This window comes from Naegleria gruberi (assembly GCF_000004985.1).
Source record: "Naegleria gruberi genomic scaffold NAEGRscaffold_38, whole genome shotgun sequence".
NCBI lineage: Eukaryota > Heterolobosea > Eutetramitea > Acrasida > Naegleriidae > Naegleria > Naegleria gruberi.
In genome coordinates, this window is record NW_003163289.1 from 346,962 (window position 1) to 371,683 (window position 24,722).

Sequence of the window (24,722 nt, forward strand, 5' to 3'; positions counted from 1 at the left end):
TTATTAATACCACACAGATTGGGTTTGTAAATGGAAAAGTATTAATTAAAGGACATACTGAAAAAAGGCAATAAAGTCTTTATTAAATTATTCCTAGAGTTTGAATTGTTTCTGTACACAAATTGTTGTCTAGTTGTAAAGTGTGTGAATTGATGTGTAATAGTTGTTGTGAATGAGATTATTTTCTATGAATATAATGCGAAGAATCGATTTGATAATAGAAAGGAGGTCTTGTACAATTGATTGATTCAACCTTTTCCATGAATGAAATGTCATTGTTAGTGACGAGTTTCCATGGATGAAGTTTCGAATGATTTTGATGATGAGAATTGTGGTGATGCTCGGATTTGTTTGATTCGTCAGGAGCACTTCTCGTTATGTGTGATAATCCACAAATGCTTGCCTTGACATTAATTCTCTCGGTTAATGGAAGTCTGTGATAAATTCCAATAATTTCCTCGACAACTCTAATCATGGTAGCAGCATGAGTAATTATCAGAACTGTTGGATCTTGCGTTGTATTGAGAGATTGTTTGAGTTGACTCACATTATTTTGAATATTCACAAATGTTCCTCTCACTCTTCTAATAAGATCATACATTAACTCGTGTTGTTTCAATTGGGTGAAATACTTGAGGTAATTAGTTGGATTCAAAGCAAAATATTCAGATTCCAAATCTAATTCACTACTATCATATTGTTCTACAATATACTCTGCCAAAAGTGGGAACTCCTTTCTAATAGTTTCAATATTAGGAGGCATCATATCAAAAGACCACAATCTCTTCAATCCATAAAATTCCATCAATCCAAAATCAATAAAAACTTGAACATTTAACTTGTAACCATCCTTTTCAGCTTCTTCTAAAACAGCTTTCAATAAGGTTTCAGTTGTTTGTAAACATCTGTGAAATGGTGAAGTGTAGAGTTGAAAGGTTTTTCTAACTTGTTCATCATTGCTAGGAAGGTCAATTGACTGTTCTAATTTTTTCAAAATATATTCATTGTATAAATTTTGTCCCAACATTGATGCACAAAAGAATCCTCTATCAGTCAATGGTGGATCTGCTTCATAATCTCCATTAGCATCGACTGGAGTACTAGGTGTTGATGAAGGTGAAGGAGGAGAAGTAAATGTACCAGTACCATATTTAATGAGTTGAGAAGTTTTCTCTCCGTGTCTAGTGACAAACAATTCGTTCAATGAAGGAATTGTAAATTGAGGAAAATCAATAGTAATTGGCATTGTTCTATCATGTAAAAAGTGTTGAATCACAGTTTTTGGTGAAGGAGTTGGTGCACTACTTGATGTATTACTACTATTACTATCAAAACTATTTGATTTGTTTTCTTGGTGATGATGATTTACTTTCAATTGAAGTACAGGTGATTCATCTATGATATGTATTTCCAATAATTATTGTTGTTATTCATTCAAAATACAATATACAATTCGTAACGAGATGATTATAATAAAACACAAATATTCGAAAATGTTCAACAAAATATTCAAAATATTCGAAAAAGACCAAGTTGAAACTCTACCTGAAAAGACGTTATTTTCCAATCCCTCTGTTCCATTTGAAGTTGTTGAAGAAGATTTACAACATTCAGAAGCCTTTGTACAATTTTCATTACCACTACAACCACCCAACGTTCTTATAACGGAAGAAGATGAAGATTCAACAACAACGACCTCAGAATCACATCGATGATTCTCACTGTGGTGGGTCATTTTTTTTGCTTTTTTATTCTGTAACGATTCTTTGGTGAGAGAACAAAGTAGGTCGTGGGTTCGTAACGATGGGGAAGCTGTTGTTTTTTTTTATTTTCAATAAAGTCTAGGTTAGAAAGTGTTGTACGAACTTGTGGACATGTGACAATTTTGAATAGAAACGGGATGGATTGCTGTTACAAGTAATGATGGTTACAAAGGGTTATGTTTTGGATTGTTTTGTTTATGAGGATATTGGTTTCTTTTTATTTTGAAGTTAATACTTGTAGGATTGGGTTGTTATTATTATATTATAAAATATTTGAAGAATTCAAATAATGGATATCGAAGTAAAAAGTCAAAGGAATGAAAATATTTAAGGGTTGAATCAATATTTGAGTAAACAATTCAAAATAATTAGGAAGTTTCCTGCTTGGTAGTTCTCAACAATTACAATTTAATTTCTCATGTATTGCACTTCCTTCCAAAACAATATTTCTATTATCAAGATATTATTGCACTTCATGAAGAGGAATATTTCCCTCTTGTAAAACAGAAAGATATTATTGCTCAATTGATGCTTGAATGCTTTCTGGACAATTGCCCAGTCTAGTGATTGGTCCAGACTTTACACAAGTCCAAAAGGAGATTTTAAGGCCGAATAAGTTTCTGTAATACAATTTTATTCTCCATTAAGGCAACTACAAGTTAACAAGAGGCACACCCATGCAAGAAAAAATCAATTAAATTCTTCGGAGCAAAAACTCCGTCTCCTTTTCGCTGTGTCTTTTCTTCAACTCTCGGAAAGGCATTCGGAAGATTTTAACAAAAAAAAGCACGTAAATTCTCTCACCCCAAACTTTAGACAAACTCTCAAACTCTTGTGTAGAGAACAATAACAATAACAATAATCCAAACTACTACACTATCCCAATATATATTAATACTATTTTTATGAACAAGTATACGTTTGAACAAGCGAAAATTATCAATTATCAAATCTATTATTATTCTTCTTCTTGTTACTACAACAATAATAACAACAATATTCCCTATTAATACGCGCATTCATAAAGCCTGTTTGTTGAAAGAGAGAAAGAACACATTCCCATTACAACCCTCTCCCCTAATTTATTGTTAAAACTCTCAACAGCATGTTATCAACTATTAGCTCCTCTCCATCCTTGTTAGACAACAACAACAACAACATGTTGTTGCATCCTCAGTAGCGTTCAATCCTACTCTTGTGGGAAGCATTCCTTCAACACCAAGAACAACATTAGCTTCTACTACCAATCAAGTTGCTCATCCGAATGTTGTTGTCTCCTCCTCACCATCAATTCATCATCAACCAATGACAAGTCAATCGACGACGAATTATTACCATACCGATCATGCACAGTATCATTCATTCAGTAATGAAGTTGGAGTTTCGTCTGCCCTTCCTCCCAAGATGCAACAAAAGAAGAGACATAACACAACTGCCTCGACAAGTTCTTCCTCATCCTCCTCTTCTAATGAGCATACCACCATATTGGAAATTGCTAGTGGTGAAGCTTTGTCATCAACAACTAATGGTATAACACCTGCGACTCCAATTCCAGTCCGACAATATCAGCAACCAACAATTCAACCAATTCTCACAATGAATTCCAACACCATTCAACCACATCAACAGCAGCAGCAACATGGATACTTTATGAATGGATCCACTCAATCATCATTTGATAATACTCAAATGCAATCTCATCAAGGACACGTCATGATAATGATGGACGATGATAAGGGAGAAGCAAAGAAGAGAAAGAGAAGAAATCAAGCCAAATCAGCTTGTGAGCAATGTAGAAGAGCTCACACTGCCTGTACTGATCAAAAACCTTGTCTCAGATGTGTCAAGTTAGGATTGCAATGTGTTGAAGCTCCTAAAAAGAAACAAAAACCAAATGGTAAAAGCTCATCTGGCAATAACAGTCCTCCTCCAACAAATGTTAATAATACATACAGTACAGATACATCTCCTTATGGTAGTGATTTGAGCAGTTTAGCCACCAGAATTCAAAACATTCCCAATATGAATCCAATTGCAAGTGAGCAACATCAACATGAATCAGTAATGAATTCAGCAGGAAAGAGCTCTTCAAGTTCTTCCTCTTCTGATGGTGACTACTCTTCTGGAACAACCAACAGTCCAACTCAACAAACAACCTCCTATCCTCCTCAAGTTCCTACCATCCAAACTCCACAACCTTCCTTTGCAATTAATAGATTAACACCTCTCTCAGTTTCTCAATTCCAAACCTTAATTAAGGAAGGCAATGTAGAAAAGGTGCACCAAGTTTGTGAAATTTCCTATCAACTCATTACTATGAGTGTGGATGAAATCAAGACTATCTATCCAGTGCTCGTTCCAGCTGGACAAGAACAGTTAACCTTCAATACCAACAGAAATGGGTTCTTATTGGCCTATTTGTATGGTAAATTCAATATTATGAACGCCATGAGAGATATTTTGTGGAAGCAATACAGATCAGAATACTTTAGTTTCCTTTTCAAGTTAATTTCATTTGATGATGATAAGGCACTCATTAGAATGTATCTTCAAGGTATTCAATATGATTTGAATACTGTTGAAAATGAAAAGAGTATTGGTCTGTTGAGTTTCTGTGCCTGTTGTGGAAGAATTGAAATTTTCAAATTGCTCTGTGAAGAATTCCAATGCTCCCTTTTCCAAGTGAGAAATGAAAAGTATTTACCAATACACTTTGCCTGTAGTTACTCAAATGTAGAAATTGCAGAATACATCCTCCAAAAGTATCCAATCCAATTGGATATTCAAGTTAACAATAATAGTTCTCCACTATTGGTTTCAGCAGCATATGGCAGTCTCAAAAGTATCAAATTTTTAATTGATCGAGGAGCCAATGTAAATTTATGTGACATTGATGGTCTGTATGCTATTCACTATGCCGTCAAGTACAATCACTTTGCTGTTGTCCAATATCTAGCTCAACATAATGCTGATTTTTCTGTCAAGAATAACTCTGGTCAAACAATATTTGACTTCGCGACAGATTCAGACAAGAAGTTTATGCTAGAACTAATTGTACAAAACAAAAACCTTAATGATAGAATTTTATTACAGGAGGATATAATCAAAAACATGAAACCAACATCATGTAAATAAATATTCCTCAATTTTTTATTTTCAAATTCATATTTTACAAAACATTATCTTTGAATTTTCACACCCAACCAGCCAACTGGAAGATTTTTTGAAAGAGTATCCAATATTCCTCCAATTGCATCTCTATTTCACTCAACAACAGCAAACTCGAAATCTTGTTTTTCCTTATTCATCCACCAACTCCGATTCCTATTTAAAAAGATTTTTTAATTTTTTTTAAAAAAATGAAAACAAGTCGGAGCAGCTCGACCTCATCCAACAATTCTTCTCCCTTCATGGCTGAAAATCTAATGCCCCACAGTAGTGTAAATTTTGATCAGTCGCCAAATGTTGGATCCTCGAAAACGGGAAGAAAGCGATCGAAATCAAGCTCGAAAAAGCGGAATGAAGAAATACAACCACTCTTGATGAATGTTGGAAATGAAATGAATAATTTGAAGGATGCTAGGGCTCAGTTTAAATTGACTTGTAGCATGGTTTTGAATATTCTGATTTTTATTTTCAACATGTTGTTTATGTGTTTATTGACAAGTATTTTGGTTTATGTCGTTTCGCCAGTATATATCAATCATGATGTGCATAATTTTGGGATTGGAACGATTGATAGTGCAATACCAAGTATTTCTTCATTTAGAGCAGCTTCAATTGATGGAAATGGAAAGGTTTATCAGGGATTTGGAATGGGTTTCTCATACAGTAATACAGAGATGCAATCTCTAAATATTAGTGATGGAAACACTGTTGCAGTATCTTTATTTCCTGCATTTCAATCAATTTTATTAGCGAGAGCATTGGTGGCCAATAGAGGTGCCATGAGAAATTCATCGTGGGATGTTACTTTGAATAGTATGGTCTTGAATCAGGGACAATCTCTATTTCAACCAGAATTTACTTTTACAATATCTAGAAATCAATCAAAAGGTGATAATGAAACTGTTTGGACTCAATTGGAAGCATTTGTGCATTCGAGTCATTACATGTACTTTTTCCAGAAGGCCAGAACAGCTACATGTCTTGTTATCATGGAAAGATTTATTAGAAATAGACAAAACATGATGACAGTATCAATTTATGGAATTGTTGGAACTGCACTAAGCAGTACAAGTCATGTCTATACTGATGGACCATTCTTGATCAATAATTATACATTTATTGATGATGGTTCAGTTAATTATGCTACCATCAAGAGATCAATTTCCATGACAGCAGTACAAATCGATGGAACTCATCAGGATTTATTTGTGGTTTCACACAATTTCGAAACAGATACATGCATGTATCATTCGATTAAGAGTGCAACAGAAATGAGTTCTAATAATCTTCCATCAGGTGTTTCTTGTTACTCTGTTGATACAACCAATACTCAAATGATTGAAACTCTACAAGATTCAGTAATTGCTGCCACTGAGAGCCATCTTTTCATTTTAGGTACGGATGGAAAGCTGATTGCCATTGAAGCTGTTCCTTCATGTAGAAAGGGTTATCAAATTGCTGCCAATAGAAATGCTGATATCACAATTCATGTAAAGTCTCTCTATGTGAGTCAGTTCATTTACTCATGTCACAATTCCAACGATCAATCTGTTTCACTCCTCCATGGAAAGTTATTCTCTACGACTGGATCTTTCTATTTCCTTCGTCTTGGTACTGAATTTACCAGTATCTTGCAAGGAGATGTTGAAAGTTCTTGGTTGACAAGTGCTATAAGAGATTTTAAGTATCACGACATTTCTAAAGAGGCAACAGAGATTCCAATTGAGGAATATCACATTTTCCTTACCTATGAACGTAAGGAGGGGCGAAAGAGTGTTCTCTACACTATGAAATGTACATGTCCAACCATTAGTATTAGTACGACAGTGAATGTGGATGATCTGTTCGAGTTGGATGATTACAGTCCATTTTGCTCAATTCCATTCAAGCATGAATCAATTACAGGCAAGACAATATCATTTGGAGTTTCAGCAGTGAAAAACTTTGGAATTTTAATTACCAGTTTCTATTATTCTTCAAAATCCACCTTAATTCTATCAACAGAACTTGCTAATTGGCAAGGCGGATACAAATGGATTGGAATTACTGTACCCTCATATGAACAAACTTCTTCCAGTTCGGTTAGTGTTGCTCAGAGAGGATTAATTGAAATTCCATCATTTGTGAAGGAATATTTAATTGAAGGAGCTTCCTATTATGCAAATATTGATGGAACAATTACGAGAAAGAAAACACCTTATTATATTGGATATGCTGTGAACAAGAAGAAGTTAGTAATGGATTCTTCATTTGTTCAATAAAGAAGTGTTATTGTTTTTATTCCAAATTGGCTTGCTTCATCAACTTATTCTTGTAGTTAACAATTCCTTGATAAGTTTCGAATTGTTGAGTGAAGATAAATCTAGAAAAGGTGTCACTCAAATTGAAAAGAACTTGATTTTGGAGAGTTTCAATTGATTTTCTGATTGACTCTTTCAATTCTTGTGAAATTTGATTCTTTTTGCCAAAATTCTTTCCATTTTCCAATTCAATATCTTTAGTTTTAGAATCTGTAGAGTCCAGGTCCTGTACAAGATTAACGAATGATTTCTTACAATCTGATGGGATGTTAACTTCCTTCAAAGAACCGTTCTTGACATAGGTTTCATAAATATGCAGAATAATTGTTTGAGCTTGGTGAGAATCGTCCAAGTTTTCAAAAACATTATTCTGATTTTTGATTTCCAAATAAAGTTGTAAATTTTCAAGGGAATACTCCTTTTCGCAGAACCATTCGAACAATTGCAAACCCTCAGCATGTTCTAATAATTTCACTAACTCTTCTCCTTCATCTTGTTTAGTTTCGTATGAGCTCTTTCTAATCTTGTGAATAAATAGCACAATTAAAGAATAACCTCCAAATACAAACAAGTAACTGAACAAGTAGAGAATGTCAAAAAGTAATGAAATAGAATCATTCAATAGTAACATTTTCAAAGAGTCTGTCTTTCGATAAGTCAATCCTGATAGGCCAATAATTTGTGAAATAACCAAAAAGGTAAAACACATTACAAACAAACACATCTCAGCTCTGAAATATAATGGAGAATCCAATCTAATAATATTTTCATAAACCCCTTTCAGTGGAATCTTTACAAGTTTCTTTGCAGTTGTAAAATTATCGAATTTCTGCAGTTTTTCCAAACTTTTACCAGTAAGTAAATCATTCAAAGAGAAATTGAGCTTCCTTGTTTCATTATCTGTTGTTTGTTCTTGACCTTGTTTGATAATTTCGTTTTCCTTTCTCTTGGAGAGGAAGACCATAATCCAATCCAATGCAATCATACAACAAATAATGAATCCTAGAAGGAGAATCGAACAAGTAAACGAAATGGAAACAATATGAGTATACGTAGTGCCTGTAATGGCTCCAGTACGAATGAGAATAACCCACAGAGTCCAATACAATACATTCAATGTTACAAATACTGACATTACAATAAGCATTACCTTGGTTGAAAGGAATAGTTTTGTAACCTTGAGAAGTGTTTCACTCTTTGGTTCTTTAGAATTAAACCTCAACCATATTTGATGATGAAAATATTTCAATACTTGGAATCTTAAAACTTGATACAAGTAGGAAAAGATTGCAGTGAGTGTAATGGTGTTTACAATAATTGTAAAAATATTCGAAATGATATTAGCAGCCAAATCTCCATTTTGTAATTGAAGAACTGTAGATTGACTATTTTCAAAATCATTTTGATTTCCAAGAACACTATTAGCATATCTCAGTAGAATACCTCTCTGAGTTATAAGTAAAAGTGCACATTCAATGATAAGAGCTGCCATTCCAATAAAAGGAGTTACAAATCTGCTAGTGACAGGTTGAGATTTTCTGAAAACAATCAACAGTACTAAAGTAATCGATGATAGAATCAAGAATAAAGAGCCGAATGAAATTTGAGCAATGTAGAGTGAAGAAACTTGTTTAAGGAATTCTGCATTTGTTGGAGTTTCTTGTTCTACAAATGCTGCAAAGAGAGTTGTGTGATTACATTGACAAGTTAATTGCTTGGTTTGATTGTTGAAATAATAAACTGAACATCCTTCTCTTTCCCATTTGTGATTTGTTTCGTTCCAAAATTGGCAGCTTAATGAAGTGTTAGAAACTGAAGAGTTTGTTTCTAATGTAAAGCTAATGTAGATTGGTTCAATTAAGTTGGACAATGATAACGGAGAACCAGATTTGTATAATGTGAATTCTTTTGAATTAGTCAATTGTGTTGAATTACCATTTGTGTACAAATTCTCATCAAAGGTTATGAGAGCCAATCCAATTTCCTTATAGTATCCATCGTATTTGGCAAGAATATAATCTGTATCTATTGTAACTCCATTAAATTCCTGAACAACATTGTCAATAGATGAAGTTTTCAAAAAAGTGGAAGTTGTAATGTTGATCAAGTCGGATATGTATGAATTCTGATCGAGAGATCCTGAAAATACTCTTGATGCTTGTTGGTTAATAATAATGGAAGATAATTGGGAACAAAGAGTTGTCACATTAACAAATCCGTTCAATAAAATATTGCTGGCAGATGACAAGGTATTTTTCAAATCGCTTTCTGACATTCTTTGTTTAGAGAGATAACCATTGGAAGACTTATCACTTTTGATTATTTCATTTACCGAGCCCAAGAAATTCTCCAATTTGGAACTAAGGATAGAAGCTACTTTGTTTTCTAATGAATTTGTTGTTGTCAACTGGTTAATAACTTCCAAAGTAAGTGAAGGATTTTCAACATGGAGGTTAAGACTGTTCACATATTCGTATATTATTTCATTTGATTGTTTTCTTGATTGATCGTATGGAAGGATAACCGACAATCTCTCATCGTGTCTTATTCTATACTGTAAGGTTTCTGCATCTTCAGAGTTGAGAAGAACTTGGACTGAACCAAAATATTTTGAATATTGATTGGAGAGACTGTCTCTTGCAATGACATATATTTGAACAGTGGCAGACTCAGTTTTGTTATTAGACAAATAAGGAAGGTAGCATGAACAAGTAAGATTCTTTGAAAACTCATTCATTCGAATAACAATGTTTTCCCCATGTACATTCGAATATTCAAAACCAAATGCAAACTCTAACGGGGAAAGCTCGTATGGTACAATCCAGTTGTTCAAATCTTCTTCAAAGTTGAAAAGCGTTGAAAGGGCCATTCCTGTTTGAGGTAAAATATTAACATTAGAATGTAATCTTTCAGGAGGAGACAATATTGGAATGCTTTCTAAAAATTCAACTGTTTCAGAGAGATTTTGAGAATTATAAAATTTCACACTCAGTGTCAAGTTTCCTTGACCGTTATTATGAAAACTTCCTTTTAGAGAAAGAACTGGACTAAACGAAAGTTTGTACAAACCATTAGTAGATCTTCCAATAAAACTGGCAAGTATATACTCTGGTGGTTGCGAATAAATTTTTTGATTTCCATCACTAATCTGCCATGAATATTTCAAATTCGTCCAAGTACAATTTGTACAATTATTAGAAAGTCTAATGGATTCAAAATCATTAATATATTCTAAATATGCACCAATGATGTTCATATCTATAACTTGGTTCAATCCTTTGACAACAGCTTTTGGTTTACCAATTATTTCTATTAATCTCTTTTCCTTTACAATTTTTTCCTTACAATTCGCTCCAAAATAATCTGGTTTACAAGCACACGTGTTAGGATAAATGCAACTACCTTGTCCTGAACAAACTAAAGATGAATTTGTATAAATCACTCCAAAGCAATGGAAGAGGTCACAATTAATTCCAGTAAATCCTTCATTACATATACAGGTATCGGTGATATTGCAGTTTCCATGCCCAGAACAAACATTAGAATTATTGAAAAGGACTCCATTACAATAAAATGTTTCACAATCCAATCCATCATATCCAATCTTACATGTACAGGAATTAGGAGAAGTACAAGTGCCAAATCCAGAACAAACACTTGTAGAATTATGCAATTGAGCATTACAATAAAAAGTCTCACAATTATCCCCGAAATAACCATCCTTACATTGACAAATATTTGGCAAAGTGCAATTTCCGTTTCCTGAACAAACCATTGAAGAATTGTGATTCACATTATTGCAGGAATAGTTTTCACATTCGTTTCCGCTATATCCAGAACTACAGATGCAATTATTAGGAGAAGAGCAATAGCCATGTGATGAGCATACTTTGGAGGAATTATTCAATAGACCACTACAATTATAACTTTCACAATTATTACCAAAATATCCATTCAAACAAGAGCAATTGTTTGGAGCAGTACAGTTTCCATTTCTAGAACAAACATCTGTGGAATTGTGCATCTTGTCACCACAAAAGTACGTTTCACAATTATTTCCATAATATCCTGTTTGACATGAAGAACAAATATTTGGAGATTGACATACTCCTCGTCCACTACAAACCTTTGTTGAATTGTTTTGAATTCCAAAACAATCCCATACACTGCAATCTGATGAATAGTAGTTAGAAGAGCAAGAGCATTGATTTCCAGCAATACATACACCATGCCCTGAACAAACATTAGTTGAGTTGGTTGCATTAATTCCAAAACAAATTGGAACCTGACATAACGCACCTGTATATAGTGGAGAACACTGACAGTTGTCTATTCCTACACACGTACCATGTCCAGAACAAACAATTGATGAGTTAGATAAGATTCCATTACATTTAGGATATTGACATCTCTCTCCTCCATATCCATTAACACATGAACACTGATTTACACCAATACATGTCCCTTTACCACTACAAACGTTAGATTCCCCTTGAAGAATACCATAACATTTGGGTTTCTCACAGTTTACGCCTCCCCACGAGCTGCTATCAGTGCATTGGCAAGTGTTAGGAGACTGACATGTACCTCTGCTATTACAAACAGTTCCATCTGTAGAAATAATGTTATTACATTTTGGAAATTGACATAGGTTACCTCCCCAATTATTTTGATCGTTACAATTGCAATTTTCAATGGAACTACATATTCCTCTTGAGTTACAAACAAGCGGATCACCCTTAAAATAAGATCCACATTTAGGATTTTCACAAAATTGACCTGAATAATTTGGATCGCAAATACAAACATTTGGGGCCGTACAGACACCATTTCTATTACAAACATTTGCGTCGCTGGCTGCTATACTATTACATTTTGGAAATTGGCAGAAGACTCCAGTATAATTTGTATTGCATGCACATGAACCCACACCAACACATGTTCCATTTGCACTACAAACTTTGGGATCAGTTGACAGTATGTTGTCACACTTTGGATATTGACAATCTGATCCTCCCCAATTGTTTGGTACATTACATGTGCAAGAATCTGGTGCTGAGCAAACACCTCTACTATTACATACACCAGCATTACCTTGTAAAACTCCATTACATTTTGGTTTTTCACAATTTTGACCTCCCCATGCTGCTGGACTTGTACACTGACACGAGTCAACTGCTGAACAAAGACCTCTTCCATTACAAACATTGGATTCTCCCTGAAGAATTCCAGAACATTTTGGTTTTTCACAATTAGCTCCTCCCCAACTTGTTGGTTCATCACATTGGCACTGATTGTTTCCAATACATTTGCCTCTACCTGAGCAAACTGTTGCAAAGTTAATACTCTCAATACCATTACAAAAGCTTGTAAAACACTGTGTGCCATTACTGTTCAGGTTGTAACCATTATCGCAAGTTGGCATTAAAACACGAATCTTATTCGTACCTCTCTCTGCAAATATAATTTGTCCAGTAGTTTCATTCACAAACAAACCAGCAGGAAGTGAAAGAGGACTCAAATGTGAAATTGACCCATCATCTGCAAGGGCTTGTATTCCATTACCAGCAATGGTTGAAATGATTCCATTCTTCACTCTTCTAATTCTATTGTTTTCGTGATCTGATATATAAATTACTTCATCTTGAGTAACATAGACAAATACTGGATCTTGCAGCATGGAAGATTTTGCAGCAACATTATCTGGTCCAAATCCTAAGGTTCCATTTCCTGCAACAGTTGAAATCTTTCCGTCTGGTTGAATCATTCTTATTCGATGATTCTTCTTATCGACAATGTAGATCTTATCATTTCTAACGAAAACACCATGGGGTTCATTTAACTGAGCTGTACTTGCTTGAATTCCATCTCCATTATAATTAGCCGTTCCAGTACCTGCAATAGTGGTAACAGTTCCTGACTCGACCTTTTTAACTTTGTGATTATAAAAGTCAGCAATATAATATAAGCCAGTGTAAGGTACAAAGATAGCTGGTGGATGGTCTAGTTGAGTTACTCCTGTGGCTCCTATAGCATCTCCACAACCAGGAACCCCAACACTTGTTGCAATGATATTAGAACTCACCATACGAATTTTACAGTTATATTGATCTGCAATATAAATGATATTGTCCATAACAAAGACACCATATGGATAGTATAGTTTGGCAGAGGTAGCTAACTGTCCATCTCCTGTAGAACCTTGTTGACCAACCTTGCCAGCAATAATGGTAACATCACCATTAGCACTTCTTTTCTGGACAATATTATTGTACTGATCCACAAAGTAAATCTCATTGTTGTACATGTGCAGGCCACCAGGTTTTTGTAAATTACTAACGAGAGTTTGGATTGTATATTTGATAGGCGATTCGGCTTGTTTAGAATATCCACCCCACAAGAACAAAATCACCAGAACAATTATTGGCAGGCATCTGTTTGGAAGAGGTGTCATACTATTTTTTTTGTTGAGATTCGTTTTGTTTATGCACTTCACCACTTGGACTGTTAAGTCCATTCTCATTGGTCTCTTAGATTGAGTTATGGTTTGAATTTCTCATTTTTTGACATGAAGGACTAAACAGTGCTACAAAAAATTATGCTTTTTCTTTTAAAATGGAAATGATGGACAGTAATATCAACTATTTCATGAATGTGCTCTCATCTCCAACGGCACACGTACATTAGCCTTGTTGTGGAGAAGACATTTTTTCATTTTTTGGTTGCAATCATTTCTTTGCAGATCGAGTTGGTACGCACCTGGGTGAAAAGGTTTGGCAATTTTTTTGGATTTGAAAACTGTAAATAAATAATGGCGCGGTGTTGTTAAAAAGAGGAATACTTACCATTAACCATTGTTTAAGAACTTACGAAACAAAATGTGAAATTATGAATATTTAACTAGGGCAAGTGCTTAACAATATTGTTTTCACTGCCATTTATACAATTTGTCAAGGTCTATTTTACTATTAGATCACAAATCAAGAATCATCGGAAGATTGCAAGAAGAGGACTTTTAAGAGTTGGTAGTTGCTTGATAGAACACCAGTAGTACAAACAACTTCAAAGATGCATTATCACATTCTAAAAAATGTATTCGCATCCACATCATCAGTTATCTTCAACACCAAATAACACGATTGGACAACAAACATCACCATCAGTAAATCATCATCAGCAACTTTCAAGTCCACACTATCATCAGCAACAACAACCAAACAATGTTTATCAACAACAACAACATAATAGTACTGTAATAGCGAGCTTTAATGATGCGTCTGGTGTTGCTTTTAATGGAAATAATATTAATGGTGGCAGTAGTCATAATAATATGCCAATAGGTGGTGGTCATGGAACTAGTTTGATGACTCAATTACTATCTAACAACAATAATAATAACAACAACAATCAATCGCCATCCATGATGCAACAACAACATATTCAACATAATTTTGCAAATAATAATAATCAAACAACACAACAACATCAATTGATGGCTAATAATAACATGAACCAACACCATAATGGAAGTTTGAGTAGTAACAGTGGTTCTCCGAATATCCATAGTTCCTCGTATAATAATAACAATTATATGAATCATCCAAATTTTGTATTGAATTCAACTCCTTCACCCGATAATAATATGTATTCTCAGCAACAACAACAAATGTATCATAATACACAATTGTCAAATAATAATTATCAAAATAGTCAACAACCAATGATGATGAACCGAGCATCTCCTAATCAACAACAACAACAAATTAATAATACTAGTGTAATGGATAATAACCACCAACCATGGAATCAATCTTCGGGAGGTGGTATTTGGAATCAATTCGTGATGAATAATTCTAATCAACAAGTAACTGCACAAAGAAATTATAATCAAGCACCAACTATGGTCCAACAACATCAACAAATGGATAATATGAACTACAGTTATGTAAATAATTCAAACCCCCAAAATAGTGCATTACTCAGTCAGTTATTAAATAATAATAATACCATGATGAACCAGAATCCAACAGATGTGACAATAGATTCATTGAATTATGCAACATCATCTGCAGTCGATGAACAGGATGACGGAGCAGAAGCTCAGTTTCACCCAATTGCATGTTTGAATTGCAGGAAAATACATAAAAGGTACGTACAAGTCAAATAACCTATTTCTAATTTTAATAGATGGTAAGTGATTGAAATTAGTTCAGTAATAATTTAGATTTTTAATGAAAATTAGTGGTAAGTAATATTATTCGAATAATTAAAATTCTAAATGACTGCATTCTTAGATAAGAAATTACCTTTCTGTACCAGATGTACAACTAAAGGATTGAATTGTGAATATAAGGAACCATTCTTTAAAAAGGCTGCGGAGAAGAAGGAAAAGAAAAGGAGGAAGAAAAAAGGTGACATTATTACTATGTTCAATGTTGGAGATGAAAATGAAGTGGCAGCCAATGCTATTAAATCTATCAAACAGAACACAATTGAAACCTATTGCAGCATTGTTTGTATGGGTAATCCACCATTTGATCAAGAGGTATGTTTGAAATCTAATAATCAAATAATTTATAACCTTTCACTAGGCATTAGAGAAGTTATTACTTGTTGGACCACAAGAGTTGCTTAGTCGTCGTGACGTTTTATCATTTCTCTTGTCTATTCAATCTCTGTGTGAATTAAAGTTTGGATATCCTGATTTGGCAGAGGAAACAATGATCAAGGCAAGAAACAGTTTGTCACATCATTTCGATGATTATGAAAATCCTTTCGTTGTTTGCACATATTCCCATCTTGCATTCTTCTATGCAGCCGAAGGAAAAACCAAACAAGCAAGAGGATATCTCAGTTTTGTAAATCATTACATGAGTGATTGGAAACAAGGTCATACTGCAGAAGAATCTCCACATGGAGAAATGAATGGAACTTTATATAGAGTTAGTATTTCGAGATTGAATTGGTTGTGTCTCATAACAGAACTAATTTCAACAGAGACCCATCCTGTCCCTAACATCTCCACTATTGAAAAACTCTCCTTGGACATGCTTGGACTTGCAATGCCAGAAGAATGGAAAGTTTATCTCACATATTATCAATTAACTGATAGTAAGAATGTGGACGAAAGATTGAAAACTTTGGAATTATTTGGATCACTCCTGCACTTTGCAATGGGCCCTCAAAATAATTCTGTCTTTGCAACAAGATTGCACAGTCTCAACAATATCATTTGTATTAATGGGATTAGAGCTACAGTGTTACTTCTATCTGGATGTAATGTTGGTGCCTTACATGGGGTTGATACTGCAGGATCAGATAAGGTGATAGCAGAGCACATTAATTTATTGGAATATGCTGCTCTAGCTATTAGTAAGACGACTGAAGAAGAGTTCTTCCCATTCATTTCACCATACTTAATTTCCTTCTTTTTGGTCGCAGTTAAGGTTAATTTGGAAATTTGTAAAATGATAGAAAGAGGAGAACGTGAAAATTATCGTCCTTGTCCTAAAATTGTAAATAGAGAAGTGAAATTGGATGGCATTGATTTAGACCAATATTATACAGTTGTAGATTATTATAGTGTTGTAGCAAAAGACTTGCGTGGATTGCATGTACTGAGGAAACGATATCGTTACATTGCTAAATATGTTACAGACTTGGAAGAATTTCTAGCAAAGAGGTCTACCCAATCTTTGGAATCTATTGCCAATTTTGCCAATTCTTCTATCATTCCTGATTTGAGAATCAACCAACCTTTGACAAACACCAATAAGAGTGAAAGAATTGGAACTTTTTATAGTGAAATGAGGAAATTCATGTTGACTTTTAACAAGGGATTAGGTGAAGCTCTCTTGGGTCAACCAAGAAAAAGTGGAACAGGTGGTGACAATTTATTCTCCCATCCAGCTCTTTCTATGGTAATGAATGGGTCAATCAAACCTGGAAATGTTAACGAGTTATCAATGTACGTCTCTGAAATATCCAAGAACGTTCAAGAGCAAGCAGATGCCTTACGAGATTTGAGCACGCCTAGTTCTATTGATGATATTGAATTGGATTTTGCCTCCACTTTGGATCCATTCCAAGCTCACAGTTCAGTCAATCAATTCTGATTATTGCCTTATCCTGAGGTTGAATTCAATGAAAAAGTGCATTCTGAAATTCATCACAACTCAATTTTGAAATATCAAGCTAATAATAAATTTGAAGAAGAGGAAAATCTCTTGGTACCAATGGTTTTGTGCCAACTGTCTTTTTGAAAAGAAAATCCTTACATTTCCTCTTTGCATTCCGTTACAGGCTTAAATATTAAAATATTAAATTATTTAAATTTATTGAAAATATGGTTATTAAAAAAATGTTCAAAGAAGACTTTCGAGAGACATCTTCTCGGAATAGGTCGGATGATGCCACAGCTGCTGACAGTGATTTCAATCAACAACCCTTCATCACAATACAGCATCATCATCATGATCATCATCAACCTTCTAGGAATCATCATAATTTTAATAGGTCATCATCACTCTCCATACATTCTCATCATACAAATACCAATAGTAGAACAAGCCATCATCACCATCACAATAACAGTAATGATTCTAATCAGAGTTTTGAAATGGTTCCTCTGACTGTTCTTACTCCCTACAAAAGTAGTACTCAACAGTCTTCTTCATCTAATCAAAGCCTTCTTTTGAGTCTTCCTTCCTCTCCATCAGCAACTCCAAGTTTGAAAAGGTCAAACTCTTCTGGAGGAGGTTTAGATATCACTCAACTCAGTGCAAGATCGAGTGATTTTAGCTTTCTAGAAGAAACTCAACAAGAAAATAAGAATAATATCGAGTATGCAGATTCGTACATGTTGATGTGGAGTCCTTGGCATTCAATGTATAATAATTTATTTGTAGAATTTTGGATGGTGAAAATTAATTCTAGGCTTGACGATGAGGAATGTACAAATATTGGAGAGAATGTAAATTGTAAATTATTGCCAATTAAACAAGCTTCAAAGAGCTCGAATTTGGAAAGATTTCCAACTGGAAACTTTTGGAGTTATTCTGTTGGATTGGAAACATTTAGAGAAAATCAACAATCAAATCAAAGTGTTTCTACTCATTATTTTGGTAATGAGCTTGAAGATTTGATTATTTGCTTTTTTGGAGTGACGAAAATTATGAAATTTAAATTGAATGTGAGCAAGATGAAAATTAGAGATCGAAAATCTTCGACCACTCATGAATATGTAACAGGAGTAGAGTCTGTAGAGTTTGTAGAGCTAATTGATTATGACTTTCTCAGTAGGTAAGTTACATAATTCGAGGATTAGTTAAATTAACTTTGATAGAAAGTCTCCTCTAGATGCTTATTCATCGTGGGACTCATTCCCAGACTCAGATGATATTGACGAATCTGGGAATGAAATCACACAAGATATTTACCAATCTCTATTTCGTTCCAGTCACAATGCTCTCAAAATTAGTAACATTCCTCGTTTAGAATTTGTACATAATGATAATGAGCTCAATTTTGTAAAGTGTGACAATGACTATAATTTTAATATTTATTCAATGAACAAGAGAAGAATGGATGATAATGGGAATTATTCTCTCTCGTTAGAGTTGACACCTCAAACACCTACAAGCAGTAGTAGCACAACTCTGGCAATTATTCAAAAGACGAGTGTCTATTTATCAAAGGTTCACTCACTGAATGTTCTGTTTTTCCAAAAGCAAACAACTAGAAAACTTTTTAATAAGGCAAAAAGTCCAACTAGTGGAAGATTTGAATTACGATCATTAAATTCTGTCAAGACAGGATTTGAAACGATTGGAGATGTAATCCCATTTGATTTAGATACAGAGAGTGGGCTGCATCAACCCAGCCAATACGTAAAAGTTTGTAAATTCGATGATAACATGTTTGTCGTTTTGGAAATTGACAAATACCTATTGAAAAAGCTAGGAGACAAAGAGGTGAATGCTGAAAATATTGATTCAATGCTCAATACGCATCACCACCACGTTACTAGCTTACCCAAATATTTTAAATTATTCATTCTAGATTTAAGCAATCCAGAAGATGTTAAAATCAAAAAACTCACCAATCTCAAAAAGCAACAACATACTTCACCTAAATTGAATAGTAGTATTTACAAATTTAGTACGGAAATTTCAACAACAACCTCGAATAATATTTATTCCTCATCTTCATCTCTTGGAATAGAAGAATCAAAGGGATTTATTCCTATTTACAAACACCAAAAGTCGAAGAAGAGAACCACAAAATCTCATTTCACATTTCAACACAATGATGATGTGTTTAACATGATTGTTTTTAAACAAGATCCTCACAAAAATCCCCATCACTACACTCTGGCAATATTCTACAAAGCATTTGGGGATAGATATCAATTCAATGGTGAAGTATCAGATCATTCACCATTTAAAGGAAGATGGTACGAACTTGTTCACTTTACACATGTTTCATGGTCAAAGTACAAAACCCTTTTTGACCACGCCAATTTTCTTAATCATGCTGATCCTTCACTAATTTCCAATCTAGGTTTTACAGATTTGTATTTTGAATTTGATTAATAGAAACTCTAATTTATCAACATGTTGTTTTGTGTTTAAATAAGTTGTGTGGATCTAACCGTCAAATATCGTAATCAATGTTAATTTGTTGTCTTCTGTCATTAGGGATGACACAAATCAGAAAAAAATGAGAGGAAAGCCATCACGTAAACTCTCCATCATCAACAGCCAGGTTTCTTCCGATGATTTGTTTGGAAAGTTACAATATGATGGCAGTAAACCAACAACAACAAGTATTGTAGAAAATTACATGGACATACAACAAACTACCAACAATAAGAAACCAAATTTTGATCAGTTTAGTTTGCTCTCTCCTCCTTCTTTTATACATACAAAAATTGCTGTTCCTACCTTTTTGTCAAGGAATGAATTGTACAGTGATTTGGATTCGGATGAAATTTCTCCTTGGTGTATTAAAATGAGAGGATTAGTTTCCGATTCTTTTCCTTCAAAAACTATGTCAGAAGATGATGAAACTAATGACAGATCAAAAGAATTTAAATCAATACAAGGTTGGGAGAAACATTCAGATATTTCAAAAATCAGAAAGATATTCTCTCATCATCAATTTGTTGCCCTGTTATTGGAACATGACCGATTAAATTTTATTGGAAGGTGTCTCTTCTTCAATACACTTTTGGCACAAAATTTAAAATCTGATAGGACAATTGTTGATACAGCGGAAACACCAACAACTATTCTGGACAGTATTTCTCTCACCTCCAATAATTTGGACGAAATATTACAAAAACAAGAAAAGAAGAAGAGAAAGATTTCTCTATTCAAGAAGAATGATACATCACCAAATAGATCTCCGAGATCACCAAGTGACGATGAACCACTCTCAATATCTGCCTCGGCACTTTTATCTTCAACCAAAATTTCTTCTAAACAACTGGTTGACAATGTCAATGAAAATTATTTCAACGAGATGACAAGAAAGGAAACTGAAATCTGTTCAGTTTCAAGAATGGAACAAAACAACTTTAATTTGATTCTCAAGTTTCATGTAGTGAAGGAAGCTATTAAGAAACTTGTATTTGGATCAACTAAACATTTTTTCATACTTACCGAAAATGGAAACGTATTTGTGATGGGAAGTAATCTTGATGGACAATTAGGAATTTCAGACAAGTATGAAATTGTAGAAACAGAGCCTGTGGCACTTAATTTTAATGGCCATAAAATTGCAGAAATAATTGCAGAGGAACATTGGACAATGTTTCTCACTCTCGAAGGAAAAATATTTGTTTGTGGTAGAAATTATGGAATTGCTGGCATGTATTTGGACATTCCATACAATAATCTCTTTACACCAATGCAGGTGACTCAGTCAAGCATACACGTAGAAAAAATAGCTGGTTTTATGGGATCAATTATTTTCCTAACACGAGAAGAGAATGCCCAATTTTCGTATGGTTTGAATAATTTTGGAATGTTGGCCAATGGTGGAAATAGCTTGTCTGTGATTGGAAGTCCAACAAGAATTTCTCAATTTTGGAATAAGGAGCTTATTAAGGATGTGTTTATGGTAAATAATAACAGTATATTTGTGACAGCCAGTGATAGGATTTATGTGTGTGGCCTTGCTACTCAGAGAGATAAAGCAGAATGCATTCTCGATATAACAACATTGGATCTTTTAGAAAGATTTACAATTAAGAAAGTTCTCGATGGAGATGGATATGGTAATGTTCTTCTATTTCTCAGTGTTGAACTGGATGTATACATGTACTATTTTGATGAAGAGAACAACAAACACAGCTTTACAAAAGTTTTGACTAATATTGTAGATATTGATAGCTGTGGGAGAAACTTGACATTTTTGCAAAGTAAGTTTTTTCGCTCTGTTATTTTAAAAATAACTATTACAAAGATAATTTCATTCTACAATACAATGAAACGAGTGTGAATATTAATAGAGAATCTCTTTGCTTAATGAAAGTATTCGCACACGATCCTCTATTCGATTTACAAAAGACCGTTGAGTGGATTATTCCACCATCAGAATTGATTGAAGAGGCAGATATTGTGAGACCTCTCCTACTTATTTCCAAATTTTCCAATCAATTTCACGTAGGTAGAAGAAAGCGAAAGAATAGCAATTACGCCAACAGTGCAGATAGTATAGATTTGGCAATAGATACCATTCATGCCAGTTCAACCTCACCAGAAATGAAACAATTATGGTTCGACATTGTTAAATCCTTCTCTGACAAAGAACAGTATGCGCTCAAGTACACAACCGAATATTTAAAGTTGGAATTGCTCAACGAAATTCTCGATGTTCCAATGTTTTACAATCAAGTTGTGAAAGATTTATGGAGATTACCACCAAATCCATCCAAGAAAATGAAAGATTTACATTCAGTCGCTCTCTCCTACTTTACCTATCACAAAGATAAGGGAATAGACCAAAAGTGGGACAATTTAGTTTACTTCCCACAGAACGAGGAAATACTTTTCAAATTATTACTTTTTTCATTCGAATTAGATTTATCAACAATAACTACTGGAATATTTAATTATTTGAGGCTTAAACTTGACACCAAACCAATTCAAGCACTCTCCAAAATTGAAACAATGGAGTATGCAACAAACTTCTCCGAGTTGAGAAAGAATTTTGACATTTGGTTTCAGCTTTCATCAAAGAAGAAAGTTAAAAATCCATTTACAACTAAAAAGGCTAAAGGTTTCGATATGTTCCTCTCTACCACCATGCTAATTATATTACAGAAATTGATGGATGGTCTAGCACCACTATCTGTGAAACATCCTGGTAAAACCTATAGAAATTATCAACCAATTATTTTGGATTTGAATTCACTACAAATTGCTGAAACTTGGACTGTTGTGAAAAAGTTAAAGGATGACATTACAGAAATTATTTCAAAGAGACAAGCAACAAACACCAAAAAGAAAGCCATTGAATATAAGGAACAATTAACTGAATATTGCAAAGGAATTAGATTTAATGACATTTTCAATAGTTTGTGTGCTCAACCTCATTCTATCAATTTCATATTCAGATATTGCATTTGTAATTGCTTTTCTGCAGAACCTAGATGGAAGATTGACGAAACAAAGACTGTTCACATTCTCAATAGAAAGATGAAATTCAAAATGAGTGCTAGAGAGCTAGTTTCAAAAATTGACCAAGATATTAATCAATCTTTCCAACAACCAAATACAGCCCCTCCTGGAAGTCCAGAAACTGATGAAAGAATTGAAGTAATTACTGAAATATTCAACTCTTCCAACATTTCACCAAATCCAGCAAAATCTAATGAAAAGAAATTTAGAGTCGAAACCTCTTCTATGGAATCTCCAATTGTCAGTAATTTGGAAATCAACAAGAATGGTTTACAAGTTATTGACAAGTACTTTAAAGCCAATTCCTCACCTTCATCCCCAGAAACAAACAATTCAACATCTCCCAATTCTGGAAACCTCTCCCCAGATTTTCAACAAGCTCTTTTATACGGTAAACAGTTGATTTTTGATGAGAAAGTTCCATTATTCAAAGTAAGGAAAATGGCTAAAACCAAGTTTGATTCTCTCACTAATAATGATCTTACTCAACTCTACATTGAATTAGTGAGGATACAGACAGAGAAAATGAAACATTAACCGTAGAAGAAATTTGCGTTGTAACCAAATCAATCACTTGTCAACAGATGGACTCTTTGATGAGATCTCAATGTCTGGAAGAAGTAAATGTTGTGTTTTTGTGTAACAATAACGGTGACAACAAACAAAGAAACACCATAACCGTGCGTTTATTGTGTGAAAGGCATTACAATTCCATCCACAAACAAAATGTCCAACAATATCCTTGTTAATTTGCTTGTGTTAACTTTTTGCTTGTGTTTTGTTGCGTTTGCCAGCTTTTCCAATGCAGCTGCTGTGAAATATAAGATTACAACGGTACTTAGTTCTCTCGAAACACCGAAATCTATTCACGTACTAACAAGTGGTGATATTTATTTTGGTGAATATAACACAATATCAAGTAGAGTTAAAAAGTGAGTATTTGATCTTTAAAACTTGACTTACTTTCGAAGACTGTCTTCAGGTTCAACAACAACAATTGTTGGTGGTGGAACAACAACCACTGATGGAGCTTCTCTTACAGACGCATTATTGAGTAAGTTTTTTTAGATTGGTCAACCAAACTAATTCTTCACAATAGCTGGATTATATTTTTGCTTTGACGAAACCAACAACAAAATGTACATTAGTGACGAAGGCTTACATAAAATAAGACTGGCCGATCTTGGAAATAATAATATTAACACATTAACCAGTAATTCCTACAGTCCAACATTTATAACATTAGATAGTGTAAACAGTAGAGTGCTATTCACTGATCCTGAAGATTATAGTGTTCGTTATTTCAGCTTATCATCTCCATCAACCGTAACACCTGTCAGTGCTTCGACAAATACTGTTTCTGGTATCACAGTTTCGACAGCTGGAGAATATTATTTCGCAGATGGATCCAGCAAAGTCATAAAACTTACTTTACCAAATACGAAAAGTAATTATGTAACTGGATTGAGTAATCCTCAAGGATTATTTTGGAGATCTAATGAACTGTTCATTGTAGATGCTGATAGTACAACTCCTAAAATTAAGAAGTATGATGGAACAACTCTTACAGATATTGCTGGAGGTGGATCTTCTGGTTGTGCGAATGATATTGAGGCAACAAGTTGCAAATTATCAAGCTCCATCTCAGGTATTTACGTCACCAACAAGAATGAAATTTACATCACTGAAGCCAGAAGTTCACCTAATGGAAATATCAAGAAAATTTATCCATATTGTGATAGTGGTTATCAATTATCTTCTGATGGAAAAACATGTGATCCTATTTGTTATTCTAAAGTAGGAGA

General features: G+C 34.0%; 7 protein-coding genes across 7 annotated transcripts in view; 5 read left to right on the forward strand and 2 right to left on the reverse strand.

The window, feature by feature from the left end:
* Positions 1-59: 59 nt before the first annotated feature.
* On the reverse strand, positions 60-1,737 carry NAEGRDRAFT_80555 (uncharacterized protein). Its single transcript, XM_002674785.1, has 2 exons — positions 1,546-1,737; positions 60-1,395 (listed from the first exon to the last, which is right to left on the reverse strand). Exons 1-2 carry the CDS (start codon positions 1,733-1,735, stop codon positions 179-181), a joined length of 1,407 nt encoding a protein of 468 aa, XP_002674831.1. The 5' UTR covers positions 1,736-1,737; the 3' UTR covers positions 60-178.
* An 813-nt stretch (positions 1,738-2,550) lies between these two features.
* On the forward strand, positions 2,551-4,915 carry NAEGRDRAFT_58686 (ankyrin domain-containing protein). Its single transcript, XM_002674703.1, has one exon. It carries the CDS (start codon positions 3,069-3,071, stop codon positions 4,896-4,898), a length of 1,830 nt encoding a protein of 609 aa, XP_002674749.1. The 5' UTR covers positions 2,551-3,068; the 3' UTR covers positions 4,899-4,915.
* Positions 4,916-5,188: 273 nt separating this feature from the next.
* On the forward strand, positions 5,189-6,549 carry NAEGRDRAFT_80557 (uncharacterized protein; the record flags this gene model as incomplete). Its single annotated transcript, XM_002674704.1, has 2 exons — positions 5,189-6,368; positions 6,428-6,549. The coding sequence occupies 2 exons, from the start codon at positions 5,189-5,191 to the stop codon at positions 6,547-6,549; spliced, it is 1,302 nt and encodes a 433-aa protein (XP_002674750.1).
* Positions 6,550-7,186: 637 nt separating this feature from the next.
* NAEGRDRAFT_80558 (uncharacterized protein) lies at positions 7,187-13,685 on the reverse strand (the record flags this gene model as incomplete). The annotated part of the gene is made up of 1 exon (XM_002674786.1): positions 7,187-13,685. The coding sequence occupies one exon, from the start codon at positions 13,683-13,685 to the stop codon at positions 7,209-7,211; it is 6,477 nt and encodes a 2,158-aa protein (XP_002674832.1). The 3' UTR covers positions 7,187-7,208.
* A 636-nt stretch (positions 13,686-14,321) lies between these two features.
* NAEGRDRAFT_58688 (uncharacterized protein) lies at positions 14,322-17,462 on the forward strand (the record flags this gene model as incomplete). The annotated part of the gene is made up of 3 exons (XM_002674705.1): positions 14,322-15,379; positions 15,551-15,743; positions 15,823-17,462. The coding sequence occupies 3 exons, from the start codon at positions 14,322-14,324 to the stop codon at positions 17,344-17,346; spliced, it is 2,775 nt and encodes a 924-aa protein (XP_002674751.1). The 3' UTR covers positions 17,347-17,462.
* A 114-nt stretch (positions 17,463-17,576) lies between these two features.
* NAEGRDRAFT_50803 (uncharacterized protein) lies at positions 17,577-23,454 on the forward strand (the record flags this gene model as incomplete). Its single annotated transcript, XM_002674706.1, has 4 exons — positions 17,577-18,487; positions 18,576-19,685; positions 19,930-21,656; positions 21,833-23,454. 4 exons carry the CDS (start codon positions 17,577-17,579, stop codon positions 23,452-23,454), a joined length of 5,370 nt encoding a protein of 1,789 aa, XP_002674752.1.
* Positions 23,455-24,054: 600 nt separating this feature from the next.
* The window catches only part of NAEGRDRAFT_50804 (uncharacterized protein), a gene marked incomplete at both ends in the record, with an annotated part of 4,180 nt that continues 3,512 nt past the window's right edge, over positions 24,055-24,722 (forward strand). The window contains one exon of the mRNA XM_002674707.1: positions 24,055-24,565. Within this exon, the coding sequence (XP_002674753.1) occupies positions 24,055-24,565 (511 nt within the window). The remainder of the gene's footprint in view (positions 24,566-24,722) is intronic.